General features: G+C 38.7%; 1 protein-coding gene across 1 annotated transcript in view; it reads left to right on the forward strand.

The window, feature by feature from the left end:
- Positions 1 to 27,420, forward strand: part of CDKAL1 (CDK5 regulatory subunit associated protein 1 like 1) — a 426,979-nt gene that overhangs the window by 275,856 nt on the left and 123,703 nt on the right. Inside the window, exon 11 of the mRNA XM_055800231.1 lies at positions 4,904 to 5,049. Coding sequence (XP_055656206.1) covers positions 4,904 to 5,049 — 146 coding nt within the window. The remainder of the gene's footprint in view (positions 1 to 4,903; positions 5,050 to 27,420) is intronic.

The raw sequence follows: 27,420 nt of genomic DNA on the forward strand, positions 1-27,420 counted from the left end.
GGAAAGAGTCGCTGCCTGAACAGCTTGCTGGTACTGCCATGAAGATGCACAGATAGTGATGCTTATTGCCTCTATGATTCTCTGTGGTTGCACATGGTGTCATTACAGACAGAAGGAGTGATTTTCTGGTTAGGTGGTTAAAGTTGTGTATTGTAATTGCTAGGATAAAATGCACTGACTAGATAAAAATCTTTCTGGCAATGTGCCTTGATGTACTCCAGCTGCTAAGAACTAGAAAAAAATTATTCCCAATGTGATCAGTATCCTAAAGGATATTTCACATACATTTTTAGATTCCAAGCATAGATGATTTTTATTTTTTGTAAAATCAGCTTAAAACAAATTGTGCTACTCTTTGACCTTTTCATTCCTACATGAAATGTCGTTTTCATGTAGCCCTTCCCCTTGCTCATAGACCTATTATTAGATTCCAGGGGATGGGGGGAAAAGGCAATCAGCTGTTTCAGTCATGATTAAAGACAGAAATTTTCTTTCACAGTTGTATAATTTCAAAAAGTTGTTTGTTTATTGTTTCCAGATGGAAGTAAAATTCTATGTTGCATTTTTCCTTCTAACTGAAATATGCAATTATATCTAGTAATGCAAAGCACTTTGTAAAAAAAATATAATTATATATATTTATAAAAAACAGCAGGAAACAGATGTTTAGCTTAGAATGTTGAGACACTGTAAAGTACAAGTGTGCATTAGCCCATGATATCCTTCAAGTTCTCTCTGGGATATTAACTAATAGTTTTATTAAGTGATGAAATCTAGTGTTCTGTGTGCAATCTGTGGTGTGGGAAAATCTGTCAGCATTGACTAAGTATGACTGTTCAGCACATAGCTATAATTTAATCAATCCTATGTGGTAATGTACGTCAGCGTAGTTTTAGGGGTAAGGAGAGTAAAAGGGAAGACTGGAACAATCTTACCTTAAAGCACTGGGTTAGAGTGTGATATTTATATTCTAACACTTGAAAAGTTTGGAAGATTGATTTATCCAGATTTCTGATGTAATCATGCAGAAGTTCTGTTTAGTTCATTATTCTGTTTCCTTCTGAACCGTGCACTCCAGGTTTCTGGTTATAAAAGGTAAATTTGAGAGCACCAGTGGTACTTAAGTGGGTTACGAAAAAACAGTCGGTCATCAGGTATTTCTATCTTCTGTTCAGTTTGTGTTAATAATAATTTGTGTTCTGCTAAATTCTGCTAAACCAAGTTTCTGGTTATAAAAGGTAAATTTGAGAACACCAGTGGTACTTAAAAGTGAATTACGAAGAAACAGTCGGTCATCAGGTATTTCTGTCTTGTGTTAATAATTTGTCTTCTGCTAAATTCACCAAGTTAATAGTTATGGTCCTGAAGTACTTGGTAAGAAAACAGATTATTAGTAGGAGCTTTTATTCAGATCTATGCCTGCAGATAGAGGAATGTACTCAATAGGACTTCAGTGCTTAAAGCACATGCAGCATATTTTGTGTAGCTTTTGACATAGAAAGAAAGCAAAGAAAGCACATCACAGTAGAATGAGTTGTTTGCAACCTCGTCTTCTCTAGAAGGAACTTGGCGTGTCTAGAACGTAGCTGGAACTGGTGACCACAGCAGCTGGGCTGCGTTAGGGTTTCCAGATATGTAAGGGGTGTGTTGTATGTGCATTTCTGATGGTATGGCAAGCCATTTACTCTCTAAAGAATGCAAGATCATTGATATTGAGGGACTGATGTGCGTCTCTCTAAAAGAAGATGATCCATTGGACTAGTCAATAATATATTTGAGCTTATATTCCTGGCTCTTACTGCATACAGGGAACTGTAGGGACAGTTGAAAAGTTTTATTAGTTAATGCCAGGCATTTTGTGTCCCGTTCGTACAGAACCGAGGGAAATGACTTCCAATGACAATAGTTGTCATTAACCCTGAGAGATACCGACACTAGTGATTGCAGAAACCATGTGATTTCTTTTTTTCATAAATGGGGAATGACTAGAAGGAGCAGTTCTGGCTGGAGGCTTGTTTAACTGTGGCTGCTGAGCGCTATCGGTGTAGTTCCTCTCACAGAAAGTGGAGCTGCCAGCTCCCTCTTGGCCGCATCCTGCTGGAGCAGATCAGATGGGAGACCAGCAGGATTCTGCGTGTTGCTCTAAGATAAGCAGCTAGTGAGTTTGGAATTGGCTGGATGTTTTTCTCAGATCCTCCAGATAGGAAAGCAGTTTTTAGATGTTAGGATTTGGTTTTCACGTTTCATACTTAGCAGGAAAATTTTCATATATTTTTTTTTTAATGCAAAGAAGAGAGGAGGACAAATAAAACCAACATTTTCCCATAATTAGAGAATTTCCTCACTGGTGACTTCAAAACTCAAAACTTTGTGGTAAAACAAAGTACTTTCTTATTCTTTGCAATGTATGGTGTCTTTAACACAGGTGAATAGAAGGTAGTTATCCTTCTTTTATTATTATAGTTATTAGTTCCTGTTGGCCTGCAATGTGTGGCTAATTTTGTAAACAAAAAAAGTGGCTACTATGATGGAAAGAATCAATCCCTATTTTAAGGTTAGAAAAACGCTTAAAAAGTAAGTGTGGTTTAGTATAAATGCAAAGGGGAAAGAACAAAATCTTAAATTTTTAAATGTAATATTCCCCATGTTTGTATGGGATAGAAATCCATTTTTTTCCTATCAAATGATTCTCATCCTTACAAAACCTGGAATAAACCAGCACTTTTGTAGCTAGAATTCTAATAAATACTTTATTACCTTCAGAAAGAATTCACAAAGTGGTCACATATTGAAGAGGCTGTTATTCAGAAGATGCCAAATTTGAGAGGAGTGAGAATTAAATTTTTTCCTGTGTTATTGGGTGAGTTATTTTTAACAACTTGGCAGATTCACAAACATACTATGAAACTTGACTTTTATTGGTTTCTTATAAATCTGGTTTTGAAGATTGAAGTGCTTTGAACAGAGATAAGCAGAATAATAGGCTTGTGGTACATAGCTTAGGGTCCAGCCCTTTTGCCATTTCTCATATTTTAGAAACATATTTTATTACTGATAAGCAAAAAAAATCACAGATGACTACTAGGATGCTTCATATGAACTACATTTAGCAGTATTTTGTAACACTTGAAAGAGAAGGAAAGTTTTCCTCATTTTGTTACTTTATTTTACACCGTTTCATTTTGCAAATAGATTGTAGCTGAACACCTGAAAGAATTATTAAGGGCATAGGCAAATGATTCCATTTGAAACAGACACATCAAGTTTGTATGGGTGCATGGTGGCCTTTTCTGTACTCTTTTATTCATGAAGCCAGAAGCCGGGTTCACTGCACACAGCCTTTCTGTGCATCGAACGGTATGCCCTCCGTTATCGTTAGTCATTACTGTAATGTTTGCTTTACGTACCTGAGTAGATACTCCACTGAATAATGTAACCACTTCTCTTAGGCATTTATGTAATAGGATCTTAGAAACTTTCAGAACGGCTTTCAAAAGTGATTTGGGAGAGCTGGGGTTTTACACACAGATGTTGGTCAGATGAGAGGTGTGTGTCGAGAGAGTGGTTTTTATTTCTTGCGCTAAAAGTCAATGCTTTTTAAAGGAGGGTGCTTGAAAGTGGAAAGGTACAAGGGTATTTACCTTCTCTTTGAACAACCTAGGCCAACTTTGTAAAAACAGAGGGGAAACCTAGATGTGTGACAAATATTGCGGGTTAATGATCTGGAAAGAAATTGTAAATAATTGCAGCTCGCAACTCAATCTGGCAGCAGCATGTGTCGTCAGACATAGTATCTCTGCTGTCAAAGTGGAAAGGAGAAATGGTCGGAGGAGCCTGCCTGGAGCATGCAGAGTGCAGGGGCAGCTGAGCAGGCAGTGCGGTGCTCGCCCCTCGGCAGTGCCCTGTGTGCTCACCGTGGGCCGGGCAAGGGGACACCGTCCGTGCAAAACTGAGCGGGCATATAATGTGGTTCTTTGTCCGAGTTCACTTATTTTTTGCAAGGTCAAGATTAACAGGCCATATCGTACTATATTGCACTTAATCTAGATGCCGTTTTGTCTCAACTTTAAAAAAAATATTTACATTTTCTTGCTAGACTGTATGTCCTTAATTGTATAAATAAGAAAAATGAAAGAAATGTGACCACCATCATCTATTCTCCATCTCACGTTCCACCACCCTGCCAATCCTCAGTCACGGGGCTGGTTTGGCTTTGATTTGGGGTCCTGTTTGCATTTTGTTATTACCTTTACTTTGTTTTCTTTCTGACCTTTTGGACTTGTACAAGATGTATAACATCCTTTGTCTCTTTTCAAGATGTCACCATGCTTTTAGCTGCCCTCTGATTAGTTCTATCCATTTTGTAGCCACTTAGCTTTAACTCCTGGAGTCTTATCTCTGAAATAACACAAGCAACATATTTCAGACCAGTATTGGGGCAGGTTTGCAAATGGCCAGATAGACCTCAATTAGCAAACTGCCAACTTTAAGGGTTCTCCAATTAGAGACATTCTGTTATTGGTATCTGAGAACTTACTTGACTCTGTCAAGAGAGCAGCTCACCCTGCCATCTTCTGAAATTGGAAACAGCCACTGTCTGAAATCACCAACTTTCACAATACTTTGCTTCTAAAATTTTGTTTTAACTGAATAACCAGTACTATGTAGGGAATGTTGTCCCCATCTCAAAGGAAATGCAACCCCATAGCTTTGTTCTGATTTTCAAATTAAAAAAAAAACAAAATTACTTCCAGGTATTTTCACCTGTCCCTACTGTTTCAGTATTGTTTGGGTTTCAGAAGTATTACTACTGCTACTTAGCCCATGTATTAATTTAAATTAGTTTTGTGTGTTGTTTCCATGCTGCTTTAAAGCTTATTCTTTCTTTTTTAATAACTCTTAGGAAATGGCAAAGATACTCAACCATCCAAGAGTATATGCTTTTCTGCACATACCAGTCCAGTCAGCCTCTGACAGTGTGCTCATGGACATGAAAAGAGAATACTGTGTGGCAGACTTCAAACAAGTAGTGGATTTCCTTAAAGAAAAGTAAGTCTACTAATATTTGAGAAAATAACAGTGTCCGGTTTTTTGCAATGTCAAGAACATGTGGCTGAAAACACAATTACTTGCAACTTCATAATTAAGGTAAGAAAAAGAATGCGCTTCTTTAAGCTTTCAAAGAGTTTTCTGGAAGCCCCTTGATGTGGTTTGCCTCTTTGCTTGAGCTTTTATAAGCATCTTAAATCTCTGCATGACATGCTTTTAATTTGTCAATATATTCCTAATCTTTTTCAAATAATACATTCTTGTGTTATTTTTTTATACTTAAACTACTATATATAGACTGCTTGAAGTTGAAGTTATTGAAGTCGTCTTTAATGTGGCTTTTGAGCATTGTATACTTTGTGTACTGGAGATGATCCAGCTCCAGCAAATGTGAATGAGTTGGTTTGCGTTTTGTTGATTTTTTTTGTTTGTTTTTTCTTTAATAAGTATTTTCTGTCCTATAGTTGATGCACATTTACATCGATATAGTAATACTCTAATCTTGCTTATGGGACTGATGATTTCTAGGATTATTTCAAAATTACTTCCTTTAGAACAGAGCTAATAGTGAGAAATAAAAGAGGGTGTCACAATGTGTTTACTTATGCTGACCTGAAGATGGTAGTTACATTCACCTGCAAAGCTTTTGTAACTACAAGTGGTAATTTAATATCCAAGGAAGTCTTTATACCTTTTACAATTTAATAGTGACATATTTTGATGGATATTTCTATAGTTGATTGTCCTTAAAATAGCTGTCTGGAGGATTATTTCTGTTACCTTGTTTGGCTACTTTCTCTCTTGATCTGATTTTTTTGTTGTTGTTGTTGTTTGTGTGCTTGTTTAAAATGAATTAAAGCTAGTGGAGTTGTACCTTCGACTCTTAAATTGCACTAAAATACTTGCACATAAAAGAATCAAATTTTCATAATCACTTTTTCATGATCATTGGAAAATCCAGCAGCCTACCTATGTAGAACGCATTATGCGAAGGGCTCCGTGGGAATTATGATATGCAAGAAAGAAAAGCAAACTGCAACACGATGGAATCTACTTTGCAAACTCTGTGTAGTTTATAGGATGTAGTTTATAGATGTGCCTGTGTCCTGTCAGGCAGCTGATGGAGTGGAGCTGCTTGTCTTCATACAGGTTGATTGGACACTGATTTTCCACCCTAAAAAATGCACATGATTTCTTGGAACTTAATTTTCCTGTGACTGTGGGTTCGAGTTAGTTTTTAATTAACAGATACATTGTATTCCCACGTATCTTAAGTGGGAACTGTGTCAGTTTATGTCTTAGTTGACTTGAAGCGGATTCATTATTCTCTTCAGTAGTTCTAGAATTGGCATCTATTATCATAACAGCATCTGGATTTTCGATAACCTAGTATAGCTGGCACATGTTGGGGCATATGGGAATTTATTAAATCATTCAGCTCTTACACACAGAAAAGAGTGAATTACTTAATATCCAAATTTAAAACAGCTGGTCATTGAATATGCAGTAATCTATGACATACGTCTTTTTCCACAGGCTTTTTTGTAGTGAACTTAACAAGGAAGAAATAATTGGTTTGATATCTTAATTTTAAATAATAATAAACTTTACTTATCCTCCTTATTAAGAAACTACCAAATTATCTAGTAGTTCCTGTTAGAAAACAGTCTCCAAATATTAAGATGGAAAATTCTTTGCACCATATGGCATCAGGATGAGGAAGCTATGCAAGGCAGAGAAAATGTTTTGGATATTTGAACATGTGCACATCTGTAAAATTAATTCCCTGCCCCCCCTTTGCACTTAAGAGCATAGTGTCTTAATTTGTAGTCTCTCCTCTTATGGCAGCAGCCAGCTATTACATTCCTGTATAGATATTCCCATAAAGGTCTCAGCACAAACTTTGCCAGGACTTAACATTGCTGCAGACAACCCCAGAGCCTAGAGCCAGAATAGCTAAAATTAAATATGTGTTTGAACTACTTTAATAGCCAAAGGGATTATTTCCATCTTCCATTTATCAAAAAGGAAAAATAAAGCAAAAGTAGAACCCCCTATATCTCCTTTTTCTACTGCTAGGGCCATAAAGTCATCTAGAAGCTTCCTACACACAAAATGTACAGGGTGTTATCAGCAGATTCCAACTGGCACCTTTGTCTCTAAAATGTGACATCTGCTCTGATAGTATCTTCACCTAAAACTCTATTAAACCCGTAATTGCATAGGCTGACCTGCTGAAGAAGAAAAGCCACTCATCAAGGAATTATACGGTTATCATTTAAATGCTTACTAACTTGAGTTCAAGCACCTAAGCAAATAGAAATGAAGCACGGCAAGTGAAAAATGAAGGGAAGAAGGAAAGGAATGAGCCTTGTCATCTTGTTGGGTTGTGAACCCCAAAGATACCGAGTGATTCCTGAATCCTTCTTTTCTCAGTCAGGCCAACAAAACACTCTGGGACGTTTTTCTCCCAGAAGGAGCAAAGGTCTTTTCCTCCTCTGGAGGGCCAGGACTGGCTGCGGAGCTGGCTCCCTCGGTGAGCGGGTGTTACCCAGCTCCTGCTGAGCACAGAGCGCCTCACTGAGAAGCTAGGGTACTCCAAAGCTATTACTTTTTGCACTGAATCTCACTTTTTAAAAAAAGAATGGAGCATTCTAGACCCTCTGAGACTGTGAAGTTAGACGTGTCACTTTTTTCTTCTCTTTGAGGACTCTTTCTTCAGGCAGGAACCCTAGAAACTAACTTAATGAATATTGATGTTCTACTGCAGTCTTTTGATATGCATTGCTTTGGTTTTTAGGGCCACTCTCCCCAGCCAGGTGACAACATTTTTGGCTTATTATGAAGAACAGTAGCAAAAGTATAGAATATAAGGCCAGCCAAACAAATACATTCAACTGAAAAACTGAACTGCAGAAGTCTTGGTTTATCCTTTTTAAATAGTTCCTTCTTTGTTATGTTGTACTTTTTTGCACTGAAAATTCAGATATTCAGAAAAATACTGTTTTGCAGTTGATAGGTCAGTAGCTGATCTACGGATACGATATGTGTGTGTATATATATATTTACAGAGAATTTATTTGTAAACTATGTTGGAGAGCAACAGCATAGAGGAAATGAGGATGCGCTGATTAATTTAGAAGGTGACCCTGTACAACCTGTGCATCGTCTGGGGGGACTATTGCCCTAGTCCATAGTCATTAGGAATCTCGCAATTCCCGATTCCTGGGTGAGATACTAATTTCAATGTGTTTGCAACTAAGTGCAAGATCTTTAGAGATTGCGGCTTTGTAAATTTAACCCAGAGACCAATCTACTCCTGTATCAGAAAGTCTTCTAGCTGTGTTCTTCTAGCTGTGTTCTAGTCTTCTTGTTGTGTTGTTATATCAAAATGTGAGTTGTTTTTCATGTGATCTCAACTTTCAAGATTCAGCATAAATTATATTTTCTAAAAGGTGATGTTTGTAGTTGCAAAAAGAGCAAGACTGCTTTAATTACCTCGAAGTTTTGAAAGTTAATCCCCTGAAATTTACTTTTGCTGATAAAAGCAAACAACTGGAATATATTTTAGTCAAAGAAACCTGAGATCTGAATGTCATATTCTGTAATTGCTTGAAAAATCAGCAATGTGAATATATACCCATTTAAATAAACCCTTAGACTGGTAATGTGCTTTCCAAATTCCTTGTTTGCTGTTGTTGACCGTACTGTATTCTCTTACCTTTCTGGTTTGTGAAGCGAGTATGATGTTTGACAAAGTTTGTATTAATCTTTCCCTATTACTGCTTCTTGATAAAGTAAGAAAATTGCAAAACCAAAATTTAGATGAATAAAAAAGGGAGGGAAATTTAGAGCTAGGCTGAAACACTATACCTTTCTGGTTTGGGAAATAGCATAATGCTAAGGAAAGCTGGGTTTGCCTTGCAATTTGTTTTTGTTTGTGTTCTAAGAAGCATAATATTAATTGTGGGTGGCTGCTGCTGCTGTTCCCTTGAGATTGTCTCATAATTCATACTGGAAACGTCTGAGCTTTCCAGTGTCATCTGAAAGCCAGAGCTTAGGCTGCCAGAGGGGAGAAGCTACAGTTCTGTCAGGCAGAAAGTCCTGTTCTTTTTTGCACTATTTCTCTCTCCTCCATTAAAATCAGACCTGCTAGCAAGCCAGCCCTAACCTCTGTTACTTTTAGCAGTAATCAGGTATCAATTTTTCAGTATATGTAGGTACATAATTACAAGCAGTTGGAAAAAGAGTAAAGGACGAAAAGTAAATGGGTGCAGGGGAAAAGAAGTCGTGAGCTTGAATGAAGATTAATCACTCGGGTGTAAACTCAAATTTTAGTTGCCCAGCAATTCCAGACAGCTGCTGAACATCTGAAAAAAGTGGAGATAATTGTCCAAATGGAGAGAAGGTGTAATGTAGTCCTTGGGGACAGCTGGCTTCAGGGAAGCCCCCTTCCTCCATGTTGCTTTACAAGGAGCTCAGCCATCAGATGGTAGCTTCAGCAGCTTCCTAGGCCACCTCCTAACTCTGTGTTTAAGGATTTTGGGGGATTCAGCAGTGACTGCCTCGCGTTTCTTTTGATCTGCCGTGACTTTTGTCTCTTGCTGCAGCGGCACAGGCTGCAGCGGTTCGGCGGTTGGGACAGGCAGCTCGGGTTAGAGCGGTGTGGCTGGAGCAAGGTGGGCTCCCCATTGCGCTCCGTATCCACCTTGGCCTTGGCTTTCACAGTAGTGTTGGAGTGTCTGGCCGACACTTTTCCCATTCCGCTTTCTCACTAGAATTTTGTCCAGTATGCTTCAGTATGGCTGCTCTCGCCTTTCGGAGCAATTGCTCAAGCAGTAATTTGTTTCCCAGATTCTAGCCTTTTGTTACAACCTTGTTCTTATCTGGGCATCGTAACACGTACCATAAAAGCTTATGTAGGCAATCAGCTGTTTGTCACGGTCTCTCTCTGTATTTCTTGTGCGAGCATCTTGCCATCCAGAAGTCTTCTGCTCAAAGATTTTCTCTATTTTCTGATTTTTTACCAAAATCATGAACAGGGAAGAAGTATCTTCCCAAAAGTTTGTTTCTAAATACTATTACTTGGATGATCAAGAAAATTCCAAGCACTGTAGTTAATTTGTAACTGTGGGTTTTTTCCAAAAGATATCCATGTAGTTAGTTCTTAAATATTATTAAGTCCACATTGAAAGGTAAACAGCTAAATGAGTCATCATCAAATTAGCAGCTATTCCAGACGACCTGCGGTTATGAAGCTACCCCAGGTCTTGTGGCAGTGGTATTGTCTTCATCGTTACCCTGCCAGTTACTGAAACTGGAATTTGAAGGCAGTAAGTAGAATAATTCTAAAATAACCATTTACTATTTTTATATACATTTTCCTACTCGCTTTCAAAATCCAGGTAATTATGAAGTAGACTGGAACAGCTCCCTCGCTTTTTGGTTTTTTGTTTTTTGGGGTTTTTTTTCAGCATGAATGTGTTTCACTTTCTTTCTGAAAATGCGCGTTTGTTTCTCAGGGAGAGACACCGCTGAGCTCATTTTGCAGATGTGCAAATTGCGGCCCTAACAAACCGTGACAAGTCTTTCAGATTTAGGCTTTTTTTTAATGGGTTTTAGTACATCTGTTCTGTCAGTCTAACTACTGCAAATGCAAATGTCATCTGTTTAAAATCCTTATGAAGTTTTCTGCTAAGAAATTGCTGAGTCTATTTGGTACTTATCTGTAATTTTATACCTCAGTCTCTAGACTCTTTGTCTTTTGTCTACGCTTGGAGTCTGAGCTAATCACTTTACCAAATGCGTGTCTCTTTTTTTGGTGTTTTAAATGAATTGAGTGTTTGTAAAAAGTATTGAATTGACACCAAAAACTAAAACATGGGGTTTTTTTCCACCAAACAGACACAGCACAAAAGTAGGTTTAAGTTTGTGTCTGGACTCACCCTAGTAATCAGTGGTGTAATCTCTGGTGGACTACAAGCTGCTTTTACCACAGGATTAGTTGTCTTTAGATGTCATGAAATGTAAATTTGGTCTCAAATAAACCAGCTGCTAAATTTATAAGTCTTCCTGCCTTGCATTTGATTCACAAGGTCATGGAAATTGGTACAAGTAGGTGAGAAGTTTCAAAGGTGCTGAACACTTGCAGATCCATTGATTTCAATAGGATATTTTGAATATTTGGTGACGTCTAACTACCTAAATTTAAAAAGTATGTTTTTCTTTGGTACTGACTGGGGAGAGACGAACATTAGGCATTCCAGGATAGCTTTTTTTTTGTTGCTCTAACATTACTCCAACCAAGCTGAATGTTGTTTTAGGAGGGCAATCTTTCCAGTTTGGCTTGTACTGCACTTTGCCCTTTCTTCAGCAAATGCTACTGTACCTGTATTTTCCAGCAAGGGGATATACTGAGAAGATCTCCTGGAAGCAGGAATGGATGAAGGGAAGAAAGGCTGCTTACAAATATCTGCATTTTTTTAATCTCATGTCTTCACTGTTTTACAGATTGTTGAATCAGATTTCAGTTAGTTCATGGAGAGACCTCTCACTGCCGTGGTTCACATCATTAGATCTGTTGCCACTTTATAAATTGCTAGTCACCATTTTATAGCATAGTCTTGCATGCCAAATGCATCAAGGATATTAGAGTTTTCTGGGCTGTAGGCTTTGAGTTATTCTGTTGCTTGTGTGTCAGGACAGTGGCTGCCAGAAGTGCATGCTTTCTTATACTTCTGGTGGTCTCATGCCTTGTAAAGTCTGACCATTAAACTCATTCTGTAACAGTGCTGGGGGAAAACATCATTTGCTGGAAGGTGAACAAAAACCTGCAGCTGAAGTTGGGGTAATGTGGAAATTGCATTAGACTTGTTGCGGTTGTTACTTGTAGAACTTTACTATAGGCACTTAAAAAAAATGTCTCTTAATAACAAGTTAGCTGTGGTTTGTCTGTATTGAACAACATGAATGTTTGTCAAGTTCCCTTTACAGCCTTTACTTTATTATATGTGTGTATAGATAAAAAATTACTAAAGTCTGTGGCTGTATGACTGAAAAAAACCAGCCTCACTTGTGTTTCTAGCTTGACAGAAGTCTTTTGAAAACACACAGGGTGTATAGCAGAAGTTTTAAAGACAGTGTTCTCTAAAAGTTCAGGTTTTCTCCTTTTAGAATCTTAAAGATCAATAAAAATAATTTCCTTTGATATAGTGTGACTTTTTCCTACTGGGAGCACTGTTTTGTGTCTCACTTTACAAGTTATTTACTCTAAAGTGTATGCAAGTAATGGTGCAATGGGTTTTCTGAAGTTTCAGGGATGTTTCCTTAAAAGTAGTTAGGTTTTACTTAGTCGTGTACCCACAAGAAGAGTTGGGAGTGAAGTGTGTGTAGTATTTTTACACTAGATTCTGTTCTTAATAACTGTAATTAATATAAAAGACAAGCATTTGGTTCCCGTAAGATACTTAAAAAAAAAACCAAACCAACACAAATATTTGCTGTTCACTGTTATGCTCGTCCTTGCTTACCTTTTCATGCCAATTGTTTCTTCCAGCCAACTGAATTCAGGTTTAAATGAGATTGTAAAGTGCACGGACCTAGAACTGTTCCATAAGGAAAGTGACTGAGTCAGCTCAGAGGACTATAGCACACGGGTATGGCTATCATTAATTAGGGGTGTTACAGGTCTTTTATATGTGTGGGAAAATAAAGCTAAAAGCCCATGGGGATATTTCTTTGACAGTTCACCATGGTCGTTTTTCAGAATCTGTGTTTCTTAAAGAGAATCATACCTTTTTTGAGCAGATACGCAGTGCATGACATGGTAACAGTACTCTTTTTAATAAATATTTGTTTTCTGCATGTGTGTATCCTACAGCTACAGTATTTGCCCAACCTCACAGCAGGCGTGTGGCTGCAGTTCCCATTTTCTTGTGGCTTACCGTGTTGCTGGTTCATGTGCTGAACATACTTAGCCTGAGGATGTACACATGCAAATACTGAGGTCCGCGTTGAGTCACGCTCTGTGATGTTACCATAGAGTAATTCTAAAGTTACAGACGGCTTTGAAGATCAGATGGCACTAAATGTAACTTCAGCCTGTTTATTTTTGCGAAGATACTGTTTAGGAAACTATGATTTCAAAACATCTATATGCTCCATGTTTTTTGATTTGAAGCCTCTTCAGCTTCTGGAGCAATTCAGTTCTGCATTGCTGTCGTGTTTAAGCAGCATGTGCATGGTTCTGCTCTTTTACAGCATTCCCTTCTAATTAATACACATATTTTTCCAGAGATAGAGAATCGTTGTGAGAAGGTTGGGGTTTTTTTCTGGCTCTCCAGCTACTGTTCCACTCCCGTAGTAGAAGCTGGAAGGTGAAGCCTGGGGAGAGCCCAGGATGAGCACAGCTTGCTCTGGGTGCTGGCTTAGCGGGCACACAGGACACTTGTCCTTCAGATGCTTTGAGGTCACAACACTGTGATGTTCTGCTTTGGCCAAATTTTGGAGGAATACTTTTTTGAACAGTTGCTGGAGACAAAGGATGTGCTTCCGTATTAAATACATAGAAATAAATATTTAGTCCTATTATTTTACACGTCATAGAAGCTGGCTTACTTCTTTTAGTAAATATAACTGGTGAAGTTGTTTAGAGTGGTACTTTCTGTATGTAGTTATGGTTAGGCTTTCCTTTTTCTGGGAAATCTTATCTACAGTTTTTTTCTGCAAAATCCTAGTGGGATTGTTGTTAGACGAGAAGAGTAGGAATTAGTAAAGTGCATCCAATTCCCAGTTTCTTAAGTGTAGCAAGATGGTATATTTTTTCTTTTTTCTTTTCTCCCTGGGGGCACATGAATGTGTTTTTTTGGAAGTAGTGATATGAAATCTGTAGTACGTTTGAAAGGAAGGAAATGTACATCTAGGTCAGAACTTAGAATGGAACTGGGGGGAGTCTAATTTGTTTTTAAAACAATAAGAACTTCAGTTCATGTTTATTTGCTTAGTAACAGATTGATTTGACATATAGTTCTTGGGTTTAATTTGCTGCTGAGCATTTAAGATTTCCAAACATGCGTTAAGATACTTAAGTATTTACTGTGTTAGCATATTAGCACACATACAAATATAAGATGCATCATGTGTCTACCTTACAGTGCTCAGATGTGAAAATTCTGATGATGGTATAAAATTTTCAGATTCAAGACATTTAAAAAAATAAAGTATTTCTTCATTTATGTGTATACATTTTTCTGATTTTCAGCATAGTGCTAAGAAATAAATGAATTTTGTAAGCCATATTATTTTGATTGTATAGAACAATATGGCACAAAAGAATTTTTGATGAAGGTGGTAGCTGGCCAGCTGATTAGAACTGAGTGAAGTTACATTTGTGTCAAGCTTTCAGGGAAAGTATGTTGGAAAGAATGATTGAAGAAATAAAAAATGCAATACTTCTGTAGCTGATAAGTACCTTTAATAGTTATCTTCTGTAACCCTAAAATGCTGAAATGATGAAAACTAGTAAGTGCAAATACACAGAAGTTGTTAAACCTCTTTAAAAGTATAGCTATACAATTAAAACACCATTGCATGCAAGAGACGTGATAATTCTGCTACCCAGAAGTTTTCTGTATACATTTGTTTGTGGGCTATGATATAAATTACTTTGGGGAACCTCAGCTTCATATTCATGTGCATCTTATATTGGTCTGTAAATTCTACTCATGAGTTGATGTTTCACCTCTTTATAATGAGAATGAAATTTATAGTTGTAAAGTTCTCACTTATTACATGGCAAAGTAAGTGCAAACCTGACATTTTAAAAGGTTCATGCAGAAGAGTAGTGAAAGTTTATTTTCCACAACTGAATCGCTTATCGCTTGCACTTGACAGTTTTTTATCTTTATGTTTTGTTTCTCATCATGATGTAGAATTCTCATTTTGTTTAGTAGGAGAAATTGCTACAATACAGGTGTTAAATTACTTCATATCAGGAGGACAATAATGCACATATGGTCGTATGTAAAGGCACAAGAAGCAATGTAAATTCTTGTCAATACACTTACCAGAAATTTGTGATTCAGTTGCAAGTTCAAGCTGGAAAATAAGTTACTGTGTCCAAACACCATATGCACAGGAGAACATAAAGCTGGAGTGTCTCCATTTCTTCTTAAATCTGGATAAAATATTTATTGGCAAAACCCAGAGGTCATAGAAATTAATTGTCTTCTGGATGCTGTGTGAGATGTCTCCCTTGCTTGGTCTTCAAATGAGCCATGAGAACGCGATTCCGTACAGACTCACAGTCACCCCTGCGGTAATAACTTCTGGGCATTGCTAACCCTGGTGGATTTGAATCAGTGTCCCACAAAAAGCTTCATATTAAAGACAGGTTCTGATCTCTCTGAACTGTTTATCTCCACTGAAGGATTTTTGTTAAATTCAATTTCAGCATGAGCCTTCAGCTTATTTACAGCAGTAAACAGTAAAACCGCATCTGAAGAACAGGTCCTGCGGTCATTTGGAGCTCTACAGCTGTATCTGTGCTTGTACATCCCACACTTACTGGTCACAGTTATTTTTCAGCCCTAGTGCTTGGTGAGAGATGTCCTGTCAGAGGGTGGCCATTTCCCAGGCTCCAGGGAGCAAGAGGCAGGCAGCCATGGGTCAGGGCTGAGCAAGGCTGGTGGCATCTCTCTACGGTACTGGGGTGGCCGCTCCCACGCCGCGGACTGAAGGACTCACAAACTCAATCCTAAAAATTGCCAAGGCATCCGGCTGGACTCTGAAGTGTGGCCAGCAAACTGTTTTTCCACATAGCACATTCTCCTGGACCTCCCCCACCTCCATTAGACGGAATACCTGGTAACACTGGTTCTAACGCTGAACTCTTGAGGAACCAGACTTCTGTTTCATTTCGTCCACGTCTGTCACATACTGTGTACCTACACGCTTTGGAATGCAGGAGGATAAAACACATGCTTTGCTTGGTTGTGTTAATTTCAGTTTATGATTGTGTGATCACTGACATTGATTATAAAATCGTAACAGCTTGGAAAAAACATGGCAGTAGATTCCTCTTTTTTAATGGTATGGTACTCTAAAACGTTTCTCGTTTCCAAACTGGAGGAAGCAAATAGGGTTTCTCTAAATCACCTTTTTATCTTTGCTTCCTTTCTGCTTCCCTACCTACTTGACATCTTCCTTTATGCAGCTCTCGTGGTACTAGCCCATGCGCACTGTGTAGTGGAAGGTATTTTCCAGGCAGTCAGGAATGATGGCTGGGGAGTTCTGCCATGGCGTTGTATCAGCCACTGGCATCTGCGTATGAATTGGGGTCTGAAGTTACTTTCACCATAGTTTATTATGATCTTGCGTGATAAGCAGAATAGGTGTGACAATATGTGACAAGACACAGGCAAAGGAAAATTGGAATTTAAATCCACCCAAGTGGAAAATGCAGGGGATGTGTTTTGGGGGTTGCTTTTTTTCTGGTGGCTGTATTTAGTAAATACAATTTATGTGCCTTAATTTTGTGTGTGTCAGTATATAAAATGATTATTATGGGTGCAGCAGTGTGTTGTAAGTTCAATGTTGTGGGAGAGAAGTTTTCTTTACCCAGTATAGTTATCAGCAAAAATATGTTTAAAATAATTTGTAAATGAAACCCTGTAGAATAAGGAACTAATCAAAAGTTTGGGCATGGTTTTGTGACTTTTATCAGCGTTGTACTTGGGTGCATGCATTGTTATGGATTGACTTAATTTTAGTTAAACACCTAAGCATTTGACTGTGGTCATAAATTATGAATTTAAGCACGGCAGTAATACTAACCGTGTCCCAAGTTCTTCTAAGACTAGAAGGGAAAATGTTCTGTAAGTCTGATCCTCAGTGCAGAAGCTCTTCTAAGAAAACTTTTAAAAGCTGTCTTGAAATGTTAAAGTGTATTTAAATCACTAGAATAGATACTACCTAAAATTATTTTCTGTATCTTTCAAACAGATATTCTCTAGCCCTAATTTGCAGAGTGCTATTTAATAGTGCAAAGCACTATTTCAGCATTGACAGCCTCATGTAATTGAAGCCAAATATCTTTGAGTCATTCTACTTCCTAATCACTGTTGTTCACACATGCCATAGAACAGGGAAACACATTTAAAATACTTGGCTTTTTATTTATTTATCTGCTTTCTTTATACTTCTTAACATGTACCTATGCATGTGGATATCATCCTCCCTTAATTTTTTTGTTAGGGCTTGCACAACTCTATGTATGTACCTGGGGACTGTTGGGAGGTAAGGTTTCTCTCTCACACAGCAGAAGGTAATTTTAACCTTGTATTCTCCCATGGGTGTAAGCCTGTGATCCCTGGACAGTTGGCATTAATTAGAAATTAGCAGGGAGTAATTGTGCTTCCCCTGGAGGATCGTTTTTAGCACAAATTTAAGATGAAAGAAAATGAGAAGCCGTGTTGCCTGCCACTTGTTCAGGTTATTTTCTTACCTCCTTATGATGGTAGATGATCATCAAATACTTGTTAAACTCCTGCACAAAATTATTAATTTGTTGACATTTTTTAAATGTTAACTACTTTGGAGCGTTTTGCTGAAATTGAACTACTTTCATATCTTTTCTAGGTGGCTTCGTATTAACCCTCTCAGCACATATCAGCTAAACAGAATATAGGTGAAACTTTACTGTTTAGTTTTCCATATTCTGTATCTTTCCTAATAAGCAGGACAGTTCTGAATCTGCATACAAGCGGGTTTAGGAACAGGATTGTTCCTCCATTCAGTCCATATCGGATTCAGCCCATCTGCTCTGAAAATTCTCTTGGGTCCTACCTACCAGCTGCCTCCCAGTGTTGTATCAACTTCTCTTTATATTAGATTAAGTTTTTAACTTGAAGCAGAGTGACTCCATATCAATAATAAGGCATTAAAAATTTTGAAAGTGTGGACATAACAACAATCCATACAAATTGAAACCATTCCCAAACTATGGATTCATAGTAAAAACCAGAAACCCAGATGTGTGGAAAATGTTGTATGTAATGAAGAGAAGTTTACATGTGTGGCTTAATTCAAAATCCAGTGGACACAGTAAACAAAAGTTGTAGCAAATGATGTGATTTTACTACTAGTAACTGAATTGTTGTACGTTTGCCTTTCCAGATAACTCCAGATTTATGACATAGCGTATCGCTGCCCCCCCCCCGCAGCGCAGTGACAGGGATGGGGCTGCGAGCAGTTCATTGCGTGATGTCTCTGCTGCTCCTTCCTCAGCAGCAGGGCTTCTCACGCTGCCCCTGCCCCAGCGTGGGGTCCCTCCATGGGAGACAGTTCTCCATGGCCTTCTCCAAGATGAGTCCTTCCCAGGGCTGCAGCCCTTCCCCCCCTGCCCCAGCGTGGGTCCCCCGCAGGGCACAGCCCCGCAGGCCCAGCCGGCCCCAGGGGGTCCCTGCGGCGTCCCCAGCCCTGCCCCAGCCTGGGCTCCTCTGCCCACTGGGCCACCGTCCCTGCCAGGAGCTGGCCCAGTGTGGGCTGCCTGTGGGTCACGGCTCCTTCGGGCACCCCCTGCCCCGGTGTGGGATCCTCCATGGGCTGCAGGTGGGGATCTGCTCCCCCATGGGCTCCATGGGCTGCAGGTGGGGATCTGCTCCACCATGGACCTCCATGGGCTGAGGGTGACAGCCTGCCTCACCATGGTCTTCACCACGGGCTGCCAGGGAATCTCTGCTCTGGCTCTTGGAGCGCCTTGTGTCCTCCTCCTGCACTGAGCTGGGTGTCTGCAGCTCTCACATAGTCTCACTCTTCTCTCCAGCTGCAGTTGCCATTCCAGAGGGTTTTTTCCCCTTCTTAAAAGCGTTATCCCTGAGGCGCTGCCACCATCGCTGCTGGGCTTGGTCGTGGCCAGCGGTGGGTCTGCCTGGGAGCCGCTGGCGTGGGCTCCATCGGGCATGGGGGCAGCTTCTGGCAGCTTCTCACAGAAACCACCCCTGTAGCCCCCCGCTACCAAAACCTTGCCACGCAAACCCAATACACCTTGGTGCAGAAAATGAGTCCTTGTTGCTATTTATCATAATCTCCTTTAGACTTTGGTGAACAGAATAGTTAGTGCTTTGCCAGAGTATTTCAGGGCGCTGCACAAAGAGAAGGTCATTATCTGGTTTTGTCTTCAAAAATGGTAACATTTTATATAAAAACAAACGTGATTGTGTTACGATTTGCATTCTTGATTGGTTTCTGTCTTAAATATTCTATGGAGTTACATGGTAATAAGTCATTACATGATTTTGTGCTGTTGGCTGCCTAAGATTACTTAGTCATACTTTCTACAGAATGCAAAAGTATTGGAGGTATTTTGAGGCTTTCATCATTATAAGAATAGCAGAAACTGGAGTCTGTCTTTTAACATGTTTTCACAAAATACAGCTTTTACTTGACAGTATTAAAGTGAAGTACAGTAATTATCACATTAGGTGAGAATTTTTTTTTCGTGTTTTCATTAATAATGCAAATAAACATTATTTTTTTCCAATTAAAATGCTCAGCTAGTTCTTTAGAACAAAAAATCGTTTCATTGATTACGTTTATGCAACAATAGTGGCTGGAGACTTTTTATTCTTTTTTGAAATGTAGCATCTGTAGGGGGATATGCTCCAAGCCCCCTGTTCCTTGCACAGAAATTAATTTATCTTTCAATGTGACTTCTAATCAGTTAGAGCATCCTGCTTTCACTTGTTGACTCCATCACAAATACTTGTTTCATGTTCACTTTAAATCCTCTCCTAATACTTTTTATTAATTTACCCTTTCATTTTTAAGTTCTGGCTTGAGGTTTGTCCTCTGACACACTGGGTTGTTCTTTTTTCCTCTAAACAAGAATGTAATTTCTGACCTGGTATAGATTTGAGTTTTGATATTTGCCTCAAAGTGTTTTTTTTTTCATTTTCTGGTGGACGTTCCTTTAAAAATAAAGTAAATGCCTTTACTTTCTGACAGAAAAACACATTGCATCTGAATATCCTGTTTTTCTGATAACTGAGTCCTAAGCCAGAAACTTGGAGTAGCATCTTCAGAGTTTTTACTTCCTAAATTCAGTGTATTTTTTTGTCAAGGAAATCACTCTCAGTCCAAGTTCTCAGTTACTTCAGTAGCACCTCCATTGGCTCCAGGGAAGGTGAAATGTGAGGGCTTTGGTGAGGTGCAACCCCAGGGTGCAAAGGTGTGTGTTGTCCTTATGCAGCTTTCTTCCAAGTTCCTGGGACTTGAAGAAGGCACAAAGAAGTGTTTTCGCAATGGGAAATGGTTTCTTCGCAAGTCTTATAGATACTCATCCCCTTGGTGATATTCAGATCTTATTGTTGCATACTGCAGGCTGCCATAGGTAATGCAGATTACCTTTTTTGCCAAAATGGGTTTGTTCTGGTGTTATTAGCCGTGATTCTGGTGCCTAGGATTTTAAAATCTTGCACCTATCCATCCACCTGTCCACAAGTGCAATGGGGTTTAGGCCTTTCAGTATCTCTTGGGAGTTCACTGCCATCCTTCCCTGTGAAGACAGTTTGTTCTTTAGCTGGAAGGAAAAAGGGGATTTGTGCTCTAATGGTTGATTCTCCTTTTTTTTTATTGTTTTCCATAAAGGCCGGGTAGCCCATGTAGCATTTTTGAAGTCCTTTTCCAAGGTGATATTTAACTTTCACTTATTTTAGGAAATTTAATGTGCCTTGTTTTTTTTTTTTTAAAAAACCACACACACAAAAAAACCAAAACAAAAAAAACCCACCCAAAACAAAACCAAAACCAAACTCATACTTTTCTTCACAAATGCTTATTTTGTATTCTGCCTATATTTTACATTCTGTGTGTTAGGGGAGAACCCTGAAGAGCAGTTCCTGAACTCCATGTAGCCGGTGATGAAGAGTTCTGAGAGGTTAGCAAACTCTGAGGAGTCTCACAGTAGGTGGAAGGAGTATTACAGAGTCACGGATAGGGATCACCTGCTCCTTTAACGGCTCCTTCAGACCTTATGCAACTACACTCTGCATTATACCTTTGTATTTTTTATATGCAAAGTGGACATTTGAAACTTCACTTACATCTTTGCGAAGTGCTGGCGTATTGAGGAGGCTGCCTAGGAGAAAGCTGCGTTTGCCATAGCTCTCCCTCAGTCGTGGTTGGTTTCTCAGTGTGCCTTTCTTCAGACTTCCCATGTTCTTGGCTTATCTACCGTGACTGCAGGCAGTCCAGCTGAAGAAGAGATTTATTTCCTTACCCGTAACTGGTGTTACTTTGAGATATGCTATCTATACATTTAACCCTTCAATTTAGCTGTGTGTCTGAGTTATGTCTAGTCTGTGCATTCTGTCTTGAATGGGAACTGAGCCCCCCCTGTTACTCCATGAACCACTGGCTGAAAGAGGTGGGCCTGAAGAATGTTCCTTGGATCCTGCTGTGATAACTTCATAGTTGACAGTGCTCGCACATACCAGTGTGCGATTACATGTAGGTAACTCATCTTCCTGAAGTTGTATATAGGTGGCTAAATGGTCTTTTTTCTTCACCCTACAACATGGCTGCTTTGATACTTTTTTGGTAACAGCAATCCAAATGCCAAAGATATTGCAGGGGTTTTGGTTTCAAGATGCAGCTTTGCCCTAAAGGGTGAAATATTACCGCTTTAGCCTATTTTTAGGCTGAAAACTGAGGTAACTTCTACAAGAAAACACAGGTGTCCTAGAAATTGAGAACAGAAAAATGAAAGAAATGTTTTTGCAATTGTATTTTTGTCTAAAATATATTTTTTTATATATATATAAAACTTTAGTGAGACGCTTAACTACTTTGTCTTCTACTCAGTTGTAAACCCAAGCTACTGAAATCTCTGGGATTTCAGAGCTGGCACTGAAACTGGGGCAAGGAGGTGTTCTGAATTTTAAAGGCTTACAGTAGATCACAGAGGATGAAACATTTTTCCATTAATGCACTCAAAAGGTACATCAATAAATAATATCTAGAAATATTCATGTTTTTTCTACCTACTTAAAATATGCCTGTACCTCCCACCCACATGAAATAAGCATTTTTGGAATGCTCGTACATAGATGGCAGCTTTACGTTAGTTGCTCAGTATTCTCTACATAATAAATGAGCTTAAATTGTCTGAGATACAGATTGTTTCATTCTCAATGATCTTGATTTTTCCCCTTCCTTTAAAACTCCTTTTATACCCTATCTTCTGTTTTTCTCAAAGTTGAAAAGCCAGTGTCCGGGTTAGGCTCACCAAGTTATACCCAGACATTTGATTTCAGCTTGGGAATTTATAATGTTTGTACCAATCTTGCAACTAGTCCATATTTCTGCCTAAGGATTCTTTGTCTCGTGTTGGTATTGCGGAGCCAAAAGGGTACCATTGTGCCTGGCAGGCATTTGGCAGGCTTTCCAAATTCTTTTAACTGATGCTCGAAGGCTGTTGCGGAACATTATGGGATATGATAAAATTCATCTCAGTAGTATGGTCTGAATGCAAACACTCCTGTTTCCATTGAACTGATTTGATTCCATTTTTGTATTCTACTCCCTTTGAATCATAGTATGTGTATTTTATAAAATTATGCATTACATTTTAGTAGACTTTAATGAGGAGAGTTCATGGTAACTGTTAAATTCAGACTTGTCTTCAGCTTGCAAAATTGGGTATGTATAACCACCTCACTCATTTGAAACATTTTTCAAGTCTGTCAGTATTGATTTAGTTTAATTCTAAGCCTAAGTCTGCTCCAGTAGTAACAAATGAGAAGTTTGTCAGCATCTGTTTTGGGAAGGTTTTTCCCCGTTGCAAACTGTAATATAATTCTCTGATTAGAATGTTGGGAGCCTCAAAAATGCCATTTGTTTCATCTCTGTCAGCCTCACTATCAAGGTACTCTCTCTTTGTTTCTATATTTATCTCTTTAGTAATAAAAGCTTTCCATTTTTTTCTTTATGAGAACTATTAGATTTTATATTCTTGTCTGAGGACATCACTGATGTCCTTTTATACTTACCTATTTAGAGGTTTTCAATTCTGTTCCACATGTTGCATAAAATTTCATGAGTATTGCTTTTACAACTTTTACCAGCTCTTTGGGGATTTCCTAAAGTTTATCATTTTCCTCAATATAAGACTGATGGCAGTTCCTGACCAGTTGCCTTGCTCCATGCTGATTCTCATTTCCTTTTCAATAGTAACCGTCCTGTCTAGTCTTCTGATTGTGGGAGTCTCAGAGATTCTCTTTGGGTTCCATGACTTCAAGTGCAGATTTTTCTTTCTTATTGTTTCAAGATATAAGAAAACCTGTTTCTGTTAATCTTCAGGCATTACTCTTGACTTTGAATCAAGTTGGTAAACCGAATTGGTAGTGATCCTGTCTCTTATTTAATTATGTATTTTCATATGTGAGAAAATATGTTAACCTTCTCAGCTACATCTTTATTCCTCTTCCACTGCTATTAATTTTTCCTGAAAACTTATACCCTAAATACAATTTTCATAGATTACCTATTCCAATTTTAATGTTTTAGTGATGCCAAAGAGTTTTGTTGCCATAATTTGAATGCTACCATAACTTTGAATTCTTCGTAAAACATATTTTTAATTTTGTCTTTGATGTTTCTACAGTGATAACAGCATATTGTGCTAATTCTCTTTTAACCTTCAGTTGTAGAGTTGTCCACTGATAGGTCAAACCAGGTAACTGCCCACAGTGTCAAATCTCCTTAATTGTTTCTCCACGGTATACTAACTTTAAAACATTGATTTTCTTCTTATTTGACTTCTTTAAAATGTGGTAACACATCAACACTGTGTCTGTGCCCCTGTGACACATGCAAGCCCAAAATGTTTCAGGTACCCACCATCCGAGCTTCTGTTTGGATAGCTGGAGTGGTTTGTCTTTTCTAAACGTCTAAATTTTACTTGGACTTCATGAATAGCTTTGCTTTTTGTGGGTTAAAAGATAGTAAGCTGCTATCTCTCCTCACGTTGATGTGCAGTATTCCTCTTAAGTTTGAAGTGTTGTGGATCGTCCCATTTAGGGAGTCTGCTTTGGGCAGCAAAGCTGCTGCTCGAATGACTTGGAGAGTCATGGCTGTGTACAGCCTGGCAAAGTTGGAGTCCTTCTGAAAAGGCGCCTGAACTTACACATGTTTAACAGTCCTTCCTTGTATTTAAAATTTTTGATGGCGACAAAATCTACTGTTGTCCTGATAACATAGGAAACCACGTTAACTGTAATTTTTAAGGCATCTGCACCTTGGTGACACACTGAAAGTGAACTAGTTCAGTGAACGGAACAGAGAGAAATGGGTAAGAGCATCCCCGGGGCAACAGTGTCTACTGAATTTGTACTGTTTTACCTTTGTCATTGACAAACCTAGCAGTCTACAGTTAAAATACCATCTTTTTTCTTTCTGATTTTGCTTATGATGTCCTGTATGTATACTTCTGTATACATGTTTGCATTCTTCTTCAAACCTGTTGAAGGAATGCATGTGTTAATTACTTCCATTGGCCCCAAAGTACTAAACTGGTTTTGCCTCTTACAAAGGAATGTTCTTAAATTACTGACAGTTCTAGACAAAGGAAACTGTTTCCAAAGTCTTAAGAACGACAAGTACACGAGAACCTGGTCAGTTGAGGCTATCTTTCTGAAAAGTGAACTAGGAGATTTTAGAGCTGTTTTCCTGCTGATATGGCTTTTTCTGCCCCGTGTCCTCAACTGCACAGCTGACTCAGTTTGTTCCTCCGTTTGGAAGTGGAGTCACAATATTTTGCTCTAAATTAGGTTTTATTCAATGATATGTAAATTATTATTTTATGATTATAGGCCAATCCTGTGTATTTAAGGGAGTCTTTTATATTCTGAACTCACCTGCTGTTCGGGTGTACCTGAGAAAAAAAACAGATACTTCTTACCGTCATTCTGCTGCCTTCCCATTAGCTGAGCAAACTGTGCTTGCCGATAAAGACTGATACCGTTTCTGCTGTGATTTCTTTAAAATCAGGTATCTGTCAGAACATACCATGAATGAGATGAGATGGTGTCATCTACAGACAGTATTTGTTGGGTGCCGTCACCCCAGTGATGGCCATTAAATGCACAGTCATGCCCAGCTCCTTCTGTACATCGTTCCAATTATTTGTTTACATGAATGAGTAATTCTTTATACACACTCACTTTGGAAAATTTGCTTCTTAATTTCTTTAAACTAATTCTTGCAAGATAAATTCTCTGTTTCCCAGTGATCCAAGTTATACTGCATTGTGTTGATTTGGAACATAATTTACATTACCGTATCACACTTTCATTAGTAAAGCACACTGGATTTCTTTGAAGTTAAACTTGTGGGTTTTCACTTAAGGGAATAGCGTTGTTTGTGAGTCTGAAATGTTACATCTGAAAATTTAATTCTGAAGCTATATGGGGTTGTGTTTCAAGCACATCACAGTGCTTGTGTCATACCTTGTTTTGAAGATTTAAGACCGTATTGTCACATTTGCCAGTGTAGCATGGAGTAAAACTGAAAAACTTTGAAGCTGCTTGATAGCTTTGAGTCGTTATGGGCTGGGGAAGCTGTATATGTGGATTTTTGACCCAAATACTACACTTACTCTTAAAACTGAGAAATTTAGTATCATTATTGTTCAAATTTGCTTTTTATGCTGCTCACAGGAGCAGTAGGTCCGTATAGAAACTTTTTTCCATATGATCATGTGTAAATATTGCTCCTTAAGGAAAAAAAAAAGTGTTAGAGCAGTGATGGTAAAAGTTTTTGATGCACCAGATCTTCCATTTATAAAACCATAAGTCTCAAGACTATCTGGAAACATTGCCCAGTCCCCTGCATGCTGTATGCAGCTGTTAGTCCTGAAAACTATCTGGGGCACAGGTATTAAGTCTGCAATTATGAACATCTCTGAATAAGGATGCAGAATTATAGCTGTCATAACATTGCTATTCAAATTGCTCTTTTGTTTCGTTCTTTTTCTATTCTGTTCTTAATTTCAAAATCCATCCTCTGAAATTTCACATTAACTTTGTATACCATTAACCTTTGCTTCCATATTGAGGCATTCAAAGCCTGTCGGTTTTGGAGGTAGTAATGTCCTAGACTTGCGAGTGGAAAGCATCTCTGAAAATTAGACTGTTAGCATTTCATGAGGGATACTGCCTCTGAAAAACTCAGTTTAGGAATGTATAGCAATGTACAGCAAAAACTGGTGTATGGTAAAACTGTAGTGCTTTTTAGCTACAGTAAGAGTACCTGAATTGTCTTTTAAATGTCTCTGGCTAGCATGCAGGAAAACTGCTTATGGCTGCTAGAACCTTCCCCCAGACGACCAGCCTGCCCCCTCTCACTTGAATGTGTGGTTCAGATATTTAATTATAACACCACTTTCTGTAAGTACTGTGTTGTTAAGGATGTAGCATATAAGCTGCTATGTTTTGTCTGATCGACTGGTGTGGTAGAAGTTGTATTTCATTAGGCCTTTGAAAAGGGAGTGGAGATTGTTACATTTAGTGTGCATCATGCATTTTTTGTTGTTGTTCTTAGCAGCTCTTTCCTTCACAGCCCCGATCCTTCCCATGTAGATGTTTGCACCCGAAAAACATTCCATGTGGTGATTTCTCACAGAGGAACAGGACAAAAAATTTCCAGCCGAATTGTTTGTATAGCCTGTGCTGTGAGAGAATAATATCTCTCTTAAATCTGTCAGCTGTTGGGGGGTAACTCTTTCGAGCTGAGCATTCCTCAAACCCTGCGTTGCTTTAGTGCCAGCCTTCCCGGGGCCCTTCTCCTTTCTGCCTCTGCTGCAGCAGTCCTTCAAATAAATGATCTGGAACGAAAACCTTGGAATAAAACCTCTGGCCCAATGGCAATTTTAGTTATTTATTTTCTTCCTTGATCCATTCTTGGTTCTGTTTCAGAGAGAAATCTTGAAGTCTGTGTTTCGGTTAAAGTCTTGAAGCTTTTCACCTTACTACTCCTTCTACTCCTCCTTCTGTCCCCCCCTACCCCACGCTGCTGACTTCGGCCTGTCTTTTGAAACATGCTTGGCCTTGACGTGTTTGCCAGTTCTAGCTTATTTATTATCTAAAACTTTACCTAGACTGTGTGTTTCTGCAAAAAGTTACTCACTTCCATCAGGTTCATGCCTTAAGGGGAAATAACGTAATAAGGAGAGGGCTGTTGCTCCTGACTATTTACTATCCAGCTGCAGGGTCCTTCACTTTTTGAGATGGCATCTCTACTCAGCTTCATTTTTGAAATGACGTATTCATTGATTGGGGGAAAAACCCCCACGTTTTTCTGATTTTCTATTCAGTA

This window comes from Falco peregrinus, chromosome 3 (genome assembly GCF_023634155.1).
Source record: "Falco peregrinus isolate bFalPer1 chromosome 3, bFalPer1.pri, whole genome shotgun sequence".
Taxonomy (NCBI): Eukaryota; Metazoa; Chordata; class Aves; order Falconiformes; family Falconidae; genus Falco; species Falco peregrinus.